The sequence below is a fragment of the Loxodonta africana genome, chromosome 19, assembly GCF_030014295.1.
Source record: "Loxodonta africana isolate mLoxAfr1 chromosome 19, mLoxAfr1.hap2, whole genome shotgun sequence".
Taxonomy (NCBI): domain Eukaryota; kingdom Metazoa; phylum Chordata; class Mammalia; order Proboscidea; family Elephantidae; genus Loxodonta; species Loxodonta africana.
The window spans coordinates 76,499,058-76,514,609 of NC_087360.1; the positions used below are offsets into that span (position 1 = coordinate 76,499,058).

Below are 15,552 nucleotides of genomic sequence, written 5' to 3' on the forward strand. Positions count from 1 at the left end.
GATCACTCTTGGGTCTGGAGACAGTGAAATTATGAAATTTCTTCTTTCAAGAAATTTTTAAGGAAAAGGGTGATCAGCCATACCCCATGCCTAATTTAAGTGAAATACTACATGAGGGTAGGGGGACCTACATTTTTGTCAGCAAAAGCACCGTTCTGTAAAGGTGGGCAAGCTTCTCATCCAGAGCGCCAGCCCAGGAGCCCCCACTGGGAACCATATGCTATGAGAAATTACAGTCCCATCAGCATAGATATAAATTTTACCGAACATTTCCCATGGTAAAGTGTTCTGTTCCCCTCACCTTTGTCTTCTGCAAAATATATAGCAGAATTTTTAGCAATCAGGAGGGAAGTAAGTTAAAAAAAAAAAAAACCTAGGGCTAGAGAAATCTCTAGTCTTCAGAGTGTGAACTGAGAGAAAATACTTGCCTGCTTTAGAAAGGTCATATCCCTCAGCTGGTTTTCACCCACTTTAAAAACAGATGTGTTAAATATTCCACTGGTTTTTCACATCACAATGCATGAGGCATCACATTCAATGTAAAACGTGTTTTGTTGTTAGGGACCTGCAGGTCTCAACCTGAGCTGCACTGAAGGCCTCAACTCAAATGACCCATTACTAAAGCCAAAAAACCAAACCCGTTGCTGTCAAGTCAATTCCAACTCATAGCGACCCTATAGGGCACAAAACCTGTTGCCATCGAGTCCGTTCCAACTCATAGAGTCCATTTCGACTCCTAGCGACTGTCTTAGTTATCTAGTGCTGCTATAACAGAAATACCACAAGTGAATGGCTTTAACAGAGAGAAATTTATTCTCTCACAGTCTAGTAGGCTAGAAGTCCAAACTCAGGGTGTCAGCTCCAGAGGAAACCTTTCTCTGTCTGTTGGATCTGGTGGAAGGTCCTTGTCATCAATCTCCCCCTGAACTAGGAGCTTCTCAGTGCAGGGACCCTGGGTCCAAAGGATGCACTATGTTCCCGGTGCTTCTTTCTTGGTGGAATGAGGTCCTCATGTCACTCTGCTAATCCCATTTCATTAACATCACAGGGATAGGATTTACAACGCAGTGGAAAATCACATCAGATGGCAAAATGGTGGACAATCACACAACACTAGGAATCATGGCCTAGCCAAATTGATACACATATTTTGGGGGACATAATTCAATCCATTACAGTGACCCTATACAACAGAGTAGAACTGCCCCATAGGGTTTCCAAGGAGTGGCTGGTGGAGTCCAACTGCCAACCCTTTGGTTAGTAGCCAAGCTCTTAACCACGGAGCCACCAGGGCTCCAGGAGGGCAGAATTGCTCCTCAGATAAGAAGCAAATACTCATCGTGCCTTTGGACTGTGCGAGTGAGCTGAAGGTGCACTTTCATCTTAAAAACTAATTCAGAAAAGGTTATTTGGAAATAATTCTAGTATTTACTTTGTTTATCTACTTACGTAACTAGCAAAACAAAGGCATACTTAAACACTTTACTATCTATTCAGAAAGCAAAATGACAATTTCTGAAACACTCCATTGAAAGAGGAGTGCGTAGCATTAGGGCTGTGTTTCTAGGCAGGTCCAATCAGTGGTTTAGGATGAAGCAGACGGCACAGAAGCTCCACTCAAGTGTGGAGGTGCCTTTTTTTTCAACTTATTTTAATTTTTTCTTTAAATGTTTTATTGTGTTTTTGGAGAACGTTTACACAGTAAATTAGGCTCCCATTGAACAATTTCTATCCATATTGTTAGGGGACACTGGATACATTGTCCACATTGTCAACATTCTCATCATTTCAATTACAGTCGTTCTATTTCCATTTATCTAGCTTCCCTGCCCCTCATCCCTTCCCCAAGCTTCTCAACTTTGCTTTAGGGTAAATGTTGACCATTTGGGTCATATAGATGATTTTTTTTTTAAAGGAGCACAGCACTCATGGGTGATATTGCTTATTTTATGAGCCAATCTGTTATTCAGTTGAAAGGTGACCTACAGGAGTAGTTTCAGTCCAAAACTTGGTTTAAAAAAATTTTTTTTTTTTAGATAATTTTTTTTACTTTGTTGTTGTTGAGAATATACACAGCAGAACATACACCAATTCAACAGCTTCTACATGTACCATTTAATGACATTGATTACATTCTTGGAGTTGTAAAACCATTCTCACCCTCCTTTTCTGAAGTGTTCCTCCCCCATAAACATAAATTCGCTGTCCCCTAAAATTCCTATCTAATCTTCAAAGTTGTTGTCAATTTGAACTCCTATTTTTTTTTTTTTTTTTATAGATAGTTCTGAAAAGAGCATAACGCTCAAGACACACATTTTTTACTAGGTAAGCTAAACTTGTTTGGTTTTAAGAAGACTTCATGGGATATTTTTGGTTTAAGGTTTAAAGATTATCTCAGCGCAACAGTTTCAGGGATTCATCCCATCTTCATGGCTCCAGGAAGTCTGGAGTTGACGAGAATGTGAAATTCTCTTCTGCATTTCCCCCCTTTTGATGAGAATTCTTCTATGGAATCTTTGATCAAAATGTTCAGTAATGATAACCAGGCACCATCCAGCTCTTCTGGTCTCGTGGCAAAGGAGGCAGTTGTTCATGGAGGCAATTTGCCACATATTCTGCATCCTCCTCCTATTCCTGACTCACCCTCTTCCTCTGTTGTTCCAGGTGAATAGAGACCAACTGTTGTCCCTTGGATGGCTGCTTGCAAGCTTTTAGGACCCCAGGCCCTACACAAGAGCTAGGAGGTAGAACAGAAGCACTAAACACATTAAGCCAGTTAACTGGGATGTTCCATGAGCCCATGACCCTAAACCTCTGAACCAAGGAACCAAATCTTGTAAGGGGTTTGTTTGTACAAAGGCAGCCTCAGCAGCTACTTTTTTTTTTTTTTTTTGTCTTTGTTGTAAATATATCACACGACTTTTGCCAATTCATCTTTATACAGGTGTACAATTTTTTAACAGCAATTACAATAATCAACTGTGCAACCCTACCCCAATCAATGTGATATTTCCATCACTTTTAGCTCTCCCTCCCCCAAACCACCAACAAACTTTGTTCTCCATACATTTCCTTTTCTTCTCTTTTTATATAAGTGATAAAACCCAGTGCCGTCGAGTCAATTCCGACTCATAGCGACTCTATAGGACAGAGTAGAACTGCCCCGTAGAGTTTCCAAGGAGCACCTGTTGGATTTGAACTGCCGACCCTTTGGTTAGCAGCCATAGCACTTAACCACTACGCCACCAGGGTTTCCATATAAGTGATATCATACAATATTTGTTCTTTTGTGACTGACTTATTTCACTCAGCATAATGTCTTCCGGCTCCATCCATACTGTAGCGTGTATCAAGACTTCATTTCTCCCACTGGCTGAGTAGTATTCCATTGTATGTATGAACCACATTTTGTTTATCCATTCATCTGTGGATGGGCATTTAGTCTGTGTCCACCTTTTGGCTATTATGACTAGTGTTGCAATGAATACTGGGGTACAAATCTCTGAGTCTCTGCTTTCAAATCTTTTGGGTATGTGCCTAGGAGTGGAATTGCTGGGTCATATGGTAATTCTATTTTTAGTTTTTTGAGAAACCATTACACTGTTTTCCACAATGGCTGTACCATTTTGCTTTCTTGCCTGCAATAGGAAAGGGTTCCAATTTCCTCACATCCTTGCCAACATTTGTTATTTTCTGTTTTTAAATTTGTTTTTTGTCTTAGCCATCCTAATGGGAGTGAAATGGTATTTCATTTTGGTTTTCATTTGTATCTCTCTGATGGCTAATGTGCATCTTTTCATGTGGTTGGTGGCCATTTGAATATCCTCTTTGGTGAAATGTCTATTCAAATATTTTCTCCATTTTATGATTGGGTTATTTATCTTTATGTTGTTGTCAAAGTTCTATATATATTTTGGCTATTAGATTCTTTTCAGATACATGGTTTCCGAAGATATTCTCCCCGTCAGTAGCTTGTCTTTTCACTTTTTTGGTAAAGCCTTTTTTTGATGAACAAAAGTTTTTTATTTTTATGAGGTTTCATTTATTCATTTTGTCTTTTGCTGTTTGTGCTTTTGTTATTATATTAGACAACCCATTGTTGAAAGTTAGGCCTGACAGCATTGCCCCTGCTTGTTTTTCTAAGAATTTTATGGGTTTAGTTGGCACATTTTAGGCCCTTAATCCATTTTGAATTTGTTTTTCTCTATGGTATGAGGAATGCGTCCTGTTTCACTTTTCTGCATGTGGAAATCCAATTTTCCCAGCACCATTTACGGAAGAGACTTCTTTCCCCATGAACGGACTTAGCACCCTTGTCAGAAATCAGTTGACCATAGATGTGTGGGTGACTTATTTTATTTTAGCTCTGTTGTTCATTGTGTTTCCTTAACGCTAGGAAGCCTGTGTCTCTACAATCGGGGTCAGTATCTTTTACTCCCACCAACTCCCTTGCTCTGTTCTAACTTCACTTCCTACTATGAGGAGAAAATACAAGTCATCGAGCAGAAGCTCTTTCAATTTTCAGCCACCAAGCCTACCAGAGTACCTGCATGGACACCCAGCCTTTGGCCCTTATCACCTATGCTAAGGAAAGAGTGTTCATTCTGTCAAACAAAAGATATGGGTACAGCAAAGGAATTAGGGTAGGAAGAAAAATAACATCATGTTGCTCGTTTCCCAGGTATCAGGCTGAAAGCTGTGAAAGCAGAATATTCAGGGGAAAAAAATATGGGGCAAAATACAAGGGAATTTTCTTTCATTATAGCCTAGCTGGTAGGAAACAAAAAGGAATATAATATTAAAATCAAAAGTACTTCGGAGTCCTGGTGGCACAGTGGCTAAGAGCTCAGCTGCTAACCAAAAGGTCGGCAGTTTGAATCCACCAGCTGCTCCTTGGAAACCCTATAGGGCAGTTCTACTCTGTCCTATAGGGTTGCTATGAGTACTATACTTAAAAAAACTAAAGGAGAATCAATCACGAATCAGTACCAGCAGAATGGGAAGGAAAGGGTACCGACAGCCATCAGGACACAGGAATATGAAGTTTTTTGGAACTGAAAGTAGCCACTCAAAGCGACTCTGCTCCAGCTGCTCTTCTTAATTCAAGCGACTTAAAATATAGTTGAAAGACTAGCGAGAGGTGAGAAGACAACACAGCCATAATTGGCTTTTGCATATTTGAACACCTTTGCATATTTAAAATAAAATAATGAGGCTATCTCACCTTCGCTATTTTAAACAAACAAGTGTTCGAATTAAACTGACTTTTGAAGCTAACACTTAATGGAAGCCAGCTCCTGGGCTCGAGCTTAGCACTTTGGATTAAAAAGAAAGTTAACACTGTAAGAACTGCTTAAACAGCTACAACTTAGATTGTTGTTGTTAGTTGCTGTACCAACGGCTCGGAGTCGTGGCAACCTTACGTAAAACGGAACAAAGCAGTGCTGGCCCTGGGCCATTTTCATGATCAGGGGTATGTTTGAGTCCATTGTTGTGGCTAGGCTTAGGCCAGCTTTGTAAAAAGTTACAAATTAAGGAAGTGAGACTGTATCAATCGTTGAGATCTTTTAAACCAGAATGAATATGTAGAAGAATCAGGACAAAGATGGACTAAAAAAAATTGTACTTAGTAAAACTGGGAAAATAAAAGAAACAGTTTCGATGTTGAAGGACCTGAAAACACTAAAGACTGAATGATAATTGATACAAAAATAAACAGCAGGAGGCAAATTAGAGGGATGGGAAGAGAAAGTACATGGGAAAAATGGAACTCTCAGAGAAGTAGATTCAATTCCAATAAGGATATACAATTTTCTAATTAAAAGACCCCTACTTTTCTCAGGGAGTTTCCATTTGGGTCACAATCTTATTTTAATCTGAGTTATTCTTTACTAAGAATTAAAGGGTGTATTGAATTCGGCCACATGATTTTTGATTGGAATCTTTTAGTCTGTGACCAAATTCTAACCCAACTTTTTTATATGAGACCCAAAAAGTCTCTCCAAATTCCTTAGTAATTTGACTTTACCTTTATCCCAAAACCATAATATAAACCAGTTGCCTAGATTCCAGTTCTAACTTCATGTGTGTTAGAGTACCACTGTGTGCCAAAAGGCTTTCAATGGCTGATTTTTTTCAGAAGTAGATTGCCAGGCCTTTCTTCCAAGGTGCCTATGGGTAGACTCAAACTGCCAGCCTTTGGGTTAGCAGTCAAGCACGTTAACCTTTTGCACCACCCGGGAACCCCTATCCTTGTCCCAGGAATCTTAGTTGAGTAAAGAGACAATCTCAAGAGCTTTGAAAATATCTCCTCCATAGGCCTTGACTTAAATGGACTCCCAAGTATTTCTTCTTTTGTAAACTTCTTGTTTGCTCCACAGGATCTTGTAGTTAGCTCAGGCTATAAGGAAGGAGCCCTGGTGGCACAGTGGTTAAAGCTGAAAATAGTGACTGGTGTTGGTGAGCAGCCAGAATTCTAGAATTCAAAATATACTTCCCTCACTGACCCCACACAAACACACACACATACACACTCACACACATACACACATACACACACACTCACATATAAACACACACACACTCACACACATACACACACATACACACACTCACACACAAACACACACACTCATACACACACACACTCACACACAACGCTCACCCACCCCTATTCCGATATACCCAAAGACGGGTGAAGGTGTGAGCCTTTTGTAAAAGATCCTTGGGTGTTTCTGATTAAGTCACTTCCAGCCCCAGCTGGGAGCCACTGTTTTGGTACCTGGCCTTCACTTCGCCTTTTCCATGTCCACTCAGGTTCAAAACCGTGGTTTCAAGGTTATACATAACCTGTGCTGTGTGCTAATTTTTGCTTTGCCTTTAATGCTAAGTTGCTGGGGTTCTAATTCACTTTCCCACACATATTAAAGCAATATGTTTTATGTAAACTGGCATTTCTTAATCCCAATGTTTCAAAATGCTGATTACGGCTCTATAATCCTCTCAGGTGACAGCCTGAAGTCAATTAATGACTATGGTTTCCTTTTTTTTTTTTTTAACAAAAGGCAGTCAGGTCTCTGGCCACATCTAATACCTAACTCCCAAATCTGCATCTTTAAGAGAAAAGTACACGTTTTAAAAAGCAGAGGGAACACAGTGATTTTCCTCCCGTGAGACTCTCCCCAAGAGATCCGGGTGCTCCCTGCCCTCAGGGCAGCACCCCTCAGGCCACTGCGTCTACTCCTCCAGCCACTCAGCACTCTCCCAGTTCTCTGGGCTATTCCGAAATCCCATTAATCCGGCGAGAGCATATTTATTACCCAGAACACACATTAATCAGTGACGCTGAGTTGCTGGCTCACCATTCTCCCTGCCTTCTCTGCCACATGAACCTAATGTACATCTTCCCAGAACTTCTGTTCCAATTATAGCGCACCCTCTAAAAAGTTCAACTGCTTTCCTGGCTTACGACGCGGTTCTTTTCAACACGCCAAGACAAAAAGCCTTCACCAGCTGCTTTGAAAGGGGAGCAAAGAAAAGTCAAAACTGTCCGATTTTGACAGTTCCTGGCATTATTCCCATAAAATGAACTTTAGCTCTTAGCTAAAGGAAACTTAGGACCCAAGCAAATCTCTTGAAGCTTATAATCAAAACCCTTGTCTTGAATTAAAAGCATTAGGCAAGTAACCACCAGTACATATCCTATTTGTTTTACTAACGCCATATATGTGAGGCTTACCATGCCTATCACTTTTACATAAAGAATGTCTTTTCACTGTGTTCTCCCAATAAACTTAGATGTGCTTTTATTGCTTAAGCAAAAGAACACCACAATTCACACAAACATATAGACAGGAAACACTCCTGTAGAAGCAAACCAAAACCAAACCGTGGCTGTCAAGTTGATTCCGACTCACAGCAACCCTATAGAAGAGTAGAACTGTTTCATAGTACTTCCAAGGAGCGGCTGGTAGATCCCAACTGCCACTGACCGCTTGGTTAGCAGCCAAGTTCTTAACCACTGTGCCCCCAGGGCTCCTCAGAAGTGAACCAAACCCAAACCCATTGCCATCAAGTCAATTCCAACTCGTAGCAACCCTATAGGACAGAGCAGAACTGCCCCATAGGGTTTCCAAGGAGCACCTGGTGGATTTGAACTGCCGACCTTTTGGTGAGCAGCTGTAGCTCTTAACCACTGTGCCACCAGGGTTTCCTAGAACTGAACGGTACACTATAAATCTGAATATCTCAAGATGAGGGATATAACAAGATAGTACCAGAGAGAACATATTTTTCAAATCAAGAAACATTCTTCCCACAACTCTTAAAGAGATTTTGTTTAGGAGACTCAACATATCCATACCCTGAATGTTCACTGCTACGAACAAAATTATAATTGTATCAGCCTTAAAAACCCACTGTGGTCAAGTCGATTCTGACTCATAGCAACCCTATAGGACAGAGTAGAACTGCCCTATAGGGTTTCCAAGGAGCACCTGGTAGATTCGAACTGCCGACCTTTTGGTTAGCAGCCAAGCTCTTAACCACTGTGCCACCAGGGCCCCAGATATCAAGGAAACATACACTACTATTAAAAAAGCAACAGGCACCAAACCTCAAAAGAGTCAAGATGGTGGTGGTGATAAGGAGGGAACGCACTAGAACTGTTAGATAACCATGTTTTCCACACAAAACAATATGTCAGTTTAAAAATATATATATACGTCAGTTTGTTTTTTTTTTTTTATTTTAGGCCTCATTCAAGATGGCGCCACTACTACAGTATTGTTGTTCCTGTTAGCTGCTGTCAAGTCCGTTCCAACTCATGGCGACCCCATATGTGCAGAGCAGAACTGCTCCATAGGGTTTTCGATGGCTGCCACCTTTTGGAAGCAGGTCGTCAGACCTTACTTCCAAGTTCCCCCTGGTTAAGTTCTAATACCAGCCTTTAGGTTAGTAGTCCAGCGCTTAACCTTTTGTGCCATCCGGGCTTCCTACCATAGTATTACTCGTTGCCTTGGAGTCAATTCTGACTCATAGCGACCCTATAGGACAGAGTAGAACTGCCCCATAGGGTTTCCAAGGACATAATTGTAAGGTGATTTCACCCAGAAGGAAAATGAACTCCAACTCCCAGCGAGAACAAGTGAACACTAAGATTAATGAAACTCGCCCATCTATTAGATAACTCAGAGAGAGAACCTAAATGACAAGGAACCGTATTCTCAGGTCTTGGTCTCCTCTAAGGACTGGGATAACATAAGTCACTATCGCTCTTAAGCATCACCTGTGGATTTCTCAGGCGCGCCGAGCCCCCTCCCTACCTGGCCTCGTGAGGCGTATCAGAGAGACGTACACGTCATGGCAGTCTCTCTCCTGTGGTATGACCAGCTGTACTATCTGGAAGTCCTTGCAGCGGATGAGCAGAGGGCATCCGGTAGCCGTTGTTGCCTGCTTTTCAATCGTAGAAATCTGACTGTGAAGAATCTAGACACAAAAGTTAACAATGATAAACTGAGCACGAATAACTGGAAAATACAACAAGGAGCATCACATACCTCCAAGCCACACAAACAGACAAGAAACACCCCCTACCCCTCAGCACCTGCATTCAGATGGCAAGAAACAAGATGCTTTGTGTAAAAATCAACTGTCTGAATGTATCCTTCATCTTCCAATCCCAGGCTCTCTGATACACAGGCTAATTATGGAAAAGAAAACCATTCAGCATATATTTTTGTATACATCCAGGTAAGGGAACATTTGGGGAGTTGAATGTTGAACACACTTAATAAAAATAGCTAAAATTAAATAAGGTCATGAGAAACCAGTAAAATAAACTTTGCAATCAACGAAGGTTAGAGATGACTCCTCCGGGAGAGGCCACCATGCTTCTCAATTCCTCATGGGCTGCTCAAGTTCAGTAGCAATTTGGGATTGTTGTTTTCTAAGCTGTTGGTGGTCTGGCAGGTTGCAGAAGAGGTTTATTTTAAAAGAAATCATGCCGATGCACATCTCCCTCGCGTTTCAGGCAGGTCTCACGCAGTCCTCAATGGCAGCACTTCGTTCTTTCAACTTTCTCCCGCTGGGTAGTGCCTAAAGAGCCCTGGTGGCACAGTGGTTAAGAGCCCAGGCTGCTCCCTGGAAGTCCTATGGGGCAGTTCTACTCTGTCCTATAGGGTCGCTAGGAGTCGGAATCAACCCCATGGCAACAGGTTTGAGTTTTGGTTTATGTAGTGCCTAAGGAGCCCTGGTGGCACAGTGGTTAAGGGCTCAGCTGCTAACCAGAAGGTCAGCAGTTCAAACCCACCAGGCGCTCTTCAGGAGAAAGACCTGAAGATCTGCTCCTGTAAAGATTACAGCCTAGGGCCCTATGAGGCAGTTCCGCCCTGTCCCATAGGGTTGCTGTGAGTCAGAATCAACTCGACAGCAATGGGTATGCAGTGGCTGCCACCTCCTGCTAAAAATGTAAACAATGTTCACGAGATATGGAAAGGTGAAAATCTACCATTTGGGGATTCTGGTTCCGGTCATAATGTCATGATTGGTTTGCTAGATAAAGTAAGCCATATGTAATGGTCTCGTTATTAGTATCCAGACATATGCCCATAGGACTCTTCCTTAGCTTTTCTTTTTTTCCTCTACCAGAGAAATGGAGAGAACATAATAAAATGACTAAATGGCCTTCACTACAGGAGCCAATGAATTATCAGTTCTAAAGTGTATGGCAAAAAATACAACATAATCCAAAAGAATTGAAAGCAGAAAGACAAAGACACATGTACACCAATTTTCACTGTAGCACTACTCAAAATAACCAAAAGGTGGAAACAGCCCAATGGCCATCAACAGATGAATGGGTGAAAAAGGACTTACGTAGCTGCTTTCTGTAGCATAGTGATATTACTGGAGCTCCACTTGGTAGCTGGGACATGAAGCATTTAGTTCTTCTGGCTCTTTTTAGAGCTCTCTTGGATATTTGTTTCCCCTCTGCCCCAGAATCTATGTTGTAAAACCTAACCTCTGTACCTGCGGATGTCATCCCACTTGAGAATAGGGTTTTGTTATGTTAATGAGGCCATAGCAGTGCAGGGTGTGTTTTAAGCCAACTATCACCTTCGAGATACAGAAGAGCAGAAGAAAGGAAGCACAAATGGGGGAAGACAGATGCCATGCCACAGGGAGATGGCCAAGGAACAGGAGAGCAGGAGCTGAAAAGAGACAAGCACCTTCCCCCAGAGCCAACAGAGAAAGAAAGCCTTCCCCTAGAGCCAGTGCCCTGAATTGGGACCTCTAGCCTCTTAAACTGTGGGAAAATAAACCTCTGTTTGTTAAAGGCTCCCCTCCCCTCCCCCGCTGTGGTATTTCTGTTATTGTAACACATATGGCATGAGTAGATTAGTGGGCAGAAAAAGACAAAGCTCACATCCCAGAACCAGTCTGCAATCAGAAACACCCAGAGCTCACCTGTTTCACTGTGAGGACAAAGAAAAACAGCGAAGGATCAAAACATTTCATTTCAAATGTAAGAAAAAACATGTAAGCCAAAAATAAGGAAAACATACCCACGTTTCTTTTCTTGTGTCAGGTGTGTTTTCCACGAATATGACATGAGTAGCTGTCAAATACAAAGTCCCTAGGACCGCTTTTTTAGAAGATGCTCGGTCTACCAGGCGGACGTTTTCAACCTAGAGAGATCAGTTTGATGGAAAGAGTTATAAAAATGCAGAAGAGCTGTTCACAAACATAAATAAACAGCTAGGAGATAATCTCCTGTTGACTTCAAAATATACTCCAATAATAAAAACCAAAACTTATCCCCTTAAAACTAGTCAGATCTCAGAATCTGCTTCTGTGTATCGAAAGCTTAAAATTCACCAATTACTGAAAAATGCCATTAAATGTACCGCAAAAGATTTATAGAATTTGTCCTTTAAGAATAACCTGTCTGAGTTTTAAATGTTGTTGTGTGCTCTCGAATCGATTCTGACTTATAGCGACCCCATATGACAGAGCAGAACTGGCCCAAAGGGCTTCCTAGTGGCGTAGTGATTAAGAACTACTGCTACTAACCAAAAGGTCAGCAGTTCAAATCCACCAGGTGCTCCTTGGAAACCCTACAGGGCAGTTCCGCCCTGTCCTTTAGAGTCATTATGAGTTGGAATCAACTTGACAGCAACAGGTTTCTTTTTTAAAAAAAGATCTTTATAGGTCTTTTCTTCTGCAGAGCAGCTGCTGGGATCAAGCCTCTGACCTTTCGTTTAGTAGCTGAGGGCTTAACCATTGTGCCACCAGGGCTCCTTGGGTTTTAAATAGGTCACCATTTCCATTTCATTGTAATTATATAAAATTTATAATTTAAGGCAGAAAGTTTATGCATCAAAGTTCCGAGTTTACACAGTGACTATATATGTGTTCTATGAGAAAGGGAAAAAACGTAGCTTTTTCTACATGTTTCTCAATAGCAGAAATGGCCTCCAAGCTGTCTGCTTCTATATCAACTAGTTCTGCTGTTAGTTGCGTTTGAGTCGATGGTAACTCCCAGCGTCCCCGTGTGTGCAGGGCTGAACTGCTCCACAGGGTTTTTAAGGCTGTGACTTTGAAAAGCCGATTGCCAGGGCTGCCTTTTGAGGTACCTCTGGGTGGGTTGGAACCACCAACTTTCAGATACTAGTTGAGCACCTAACCATTTGTACCACCCAGAGACCTTATATCAACTAGTAGGAAATACAAACATATAGGTGGGAGAAAAAGGTACCTAAGAAATGTTCTGCGTGGTTACAAGGAAAACCCACCAAACGAAGACCTGTGTATTCATTTCTAATGGAAATCCATTTAGAATAACTCGTAACAAAATCTCCCTAATCAACTGAGTTCTTACCACTCAGCTAAAGTTTAAGCTGTTCAAACAGAAACAACTTTCTAGAAACAATTTTTTAATCAAGCATACACTCCTTACACGCACAGCAGTCTCAAGAACGTGTGCACTGAGATTATTCCAATATGAAATGTAATGGAAACAGCAAGACGACGTCCACAGAGCAAGTGAAAAATGAAGCAATGACGTGGTGGCAAAGCAGACCACTGTAACCACCAGATGGACATCCCCGGGATAACCAGCGGGCTTAGCAATGCTGCCACTGCCACGCATCAGGCAGACACTGGCTCAACCCTCCTGCCTCAAGTCAGGATGGTTATGTGCGTCCATGAGGCAGCTTAGGGGTTAGTGAATCGAATTTGCTCCATGCTTCAGTCTAATATACAAGTCGTGGTCCTGGTATAGTTTGGGAGAGCCACCGGCTCCTCATCTGCTCCCAGGATGGCCCAAGGGAATGCCAGACTAACGAACGTTCCTTAGGCAGCCAAGAGCAAACAGCACTTAAGAAGTCCAGGAGTTTCAGTCTCCTCTTACAACCAGGAATAACTCTTGAGGGTCCCATCCCACTTCTTTCCAATTGCCCTTGATTTTTCTGGGATCTACTGAGGTAAATAAAGAATTTCATATTTTAAATGTTTTTTCAGCCACAGAATTTACTCTGGGGTGGTTGTGAAATTCCTGTGGCCTTCTCAAAGTCCATGTACGTAAAAATGTTCATTTCCCAGTACTGCCCCTAATCTACCAGCTCTCAAACCAAGGCAAAGACAGAAGACATGGTGTGAAATCATGTGTTTGTGATTTGCTGAAAGGAACAGAGAATTTCTGAAAGTGAATAACCTAATTTAGGGCAGAGAACCTTAAGCTGGGAAATAGTTTCCAGAAATTAAAACTAGACTAGTAAAATAAGTTATCAGGGGGAAAAAACAGGTTTAGAAGTCTAAAACTTACAATGAATGTAATGTTACTGTGATCAAAATAGTGAAAAATATTATGTTGTTGTTGTTAGGTGCTGTCCAGTTGGTTCCTACTCATAGCAACACCATACACAACAGAAAGAAATACTGCCCAGTCCTGCACCATCCTCACAATCATTGTTGTGCCTGAGCCCACTGTGTCAACCCATCACATTGAAGGTCTTCTTTTTTCCTCATCTTCTACTTTACCAAGCATGATGTCCTTCTCCAGAGACTGATCCCTCCTGATAACATGCACAAAGCACGTGAGACGATGTCTCGAAATCCTCGCTTCTAAGGCGCATTCTGGTTGTGCTTCTTTCAAGACAGATTTGTTTGTTCTTCCGGCAGCCCATGGTATATTCAGTATTCTTTGCCAACACTATAATTGAAAGGCATCAATTCTTCTTCTGTCTTCCTTATTCATTGCCCAACTTTCGAATACTTATGAGGCAATTAAAAATACCATGGTTTGGGTCAGGTGCACCTTAGTCCTCAAAATGACATCTTTGCTTTTTTCTTTTTTTCTTTTTTAACTTTAAAGAGATCTTTTGCAGCAAATTTGCCCAATGCAATACACTGTTTGATTTCTTGACTGCTGCTTCTGTGGGCATTGATCATGGATCCAAGTAAAATGACATCCTTGACAACTTCAATATTTTCTCTATCATAATATTGCTTATTGGCCCAGTTGTGACAATTTTTGTTTTCTTTATGTTGAGGCGTAAATCCATACAGAAGACTTCGATCTTCTTCAGTAAGTGCTTCAAGTCCTCTTCACTGTCAGCAAGCAAGGTTGTGTCATCCGATAACGCAGGTTGCTAATGAGTCTTCCTCGAATCCTGATACCATGTTCTTCTTCATATAGCCCATCTTCTCAGATTATTTGCTCAGCATACAGATTGAGTAAGTATGATGAAAGGATACAACCCTAGCACACACTTTTTCTGATTTTAAACCACACGTTATCCCCTTGTTCTGTTCAAACCACTGCCTCTTGATCTATGTACGGGTTTCTCACGAACACAATTAAATGTTCTGGAATTCCCATTCCTTGTAATGTTATCCATAATTTATTACAATCCGCACAGTCGAATGCCTTTGCATAGTCAATAAAACACAGGTAAACATCTTTCTGGTATTCTCTGCTTTCAGCCAAAATCTATCTGACATCAGCAATGATATCCCTGGTTCCATGTCCTCTTCTGAATCCAGCTTGAATTTCTGGCAGTTTCCTGTTGATGTACTGCTACAACTGTTTTTGAATTATTATATAAATGATATATTTCAACAAATATAATCTCATAAGCTGAAAGTTACCCCAAAATGAGTGATACTCAAAGAAATTTGAGAATTATATATATGGAGAACAAAAATTTAACCATATTAAGTGATAGACTGGAAGGGCAAGAGAATCATGTTATGAGATGAGGTAGATAAAAACAACATGGGCTGTAATTCTATTACATTCTTAATTAGAAAAAGAGCAGATGTCAGTATTATCAGATATCTTTCTAGTGTTTTCTACCCTATATATACATTTTTAAACTAAAAATGGGATATAGAGTTGGGGAATCATGCTGTTTAAAAGCTACTGGGATTTTTATACCATTTAAAATATTTTGTAAGCACTCTTCCATGTAATGAAGTAGACTCCTAAAAATACTATGGCTGGAAAAAATAATAATAAAGATATTATGGCTGCAACATAATTTACTACAT

At 41.0% G+C, this 15,552-nt stretch overlaps 1 protein-coding gene across 1 annotated transcript in view; it reads right to left on the reverse strand.

Moving 5' to 3' along the window:
* Positions 1-15,552, reverse strand: part of MTMR7 (myotubularin related protein 7) — an 80,577-nt gene that overhangs the window by 60,486 nt on the left and 4,539 nt on the right. Inside the window, exons 2-3 of the mRNA XM_010592500.3 lie at positions 11,565-11,687; positions 9,324-9,486 (exon numbers count right to left, since the gene is read on the reverse strand). Coding sequence (XP_010590802.2) covers positions 9,324-9,486; positions 11,565-11,687 — 286 coding nt within the window. The remainder of the gene's footprint in view (positions 1-9,323; positions 9,487-11,564; positions 11,688-15,552) is intronic.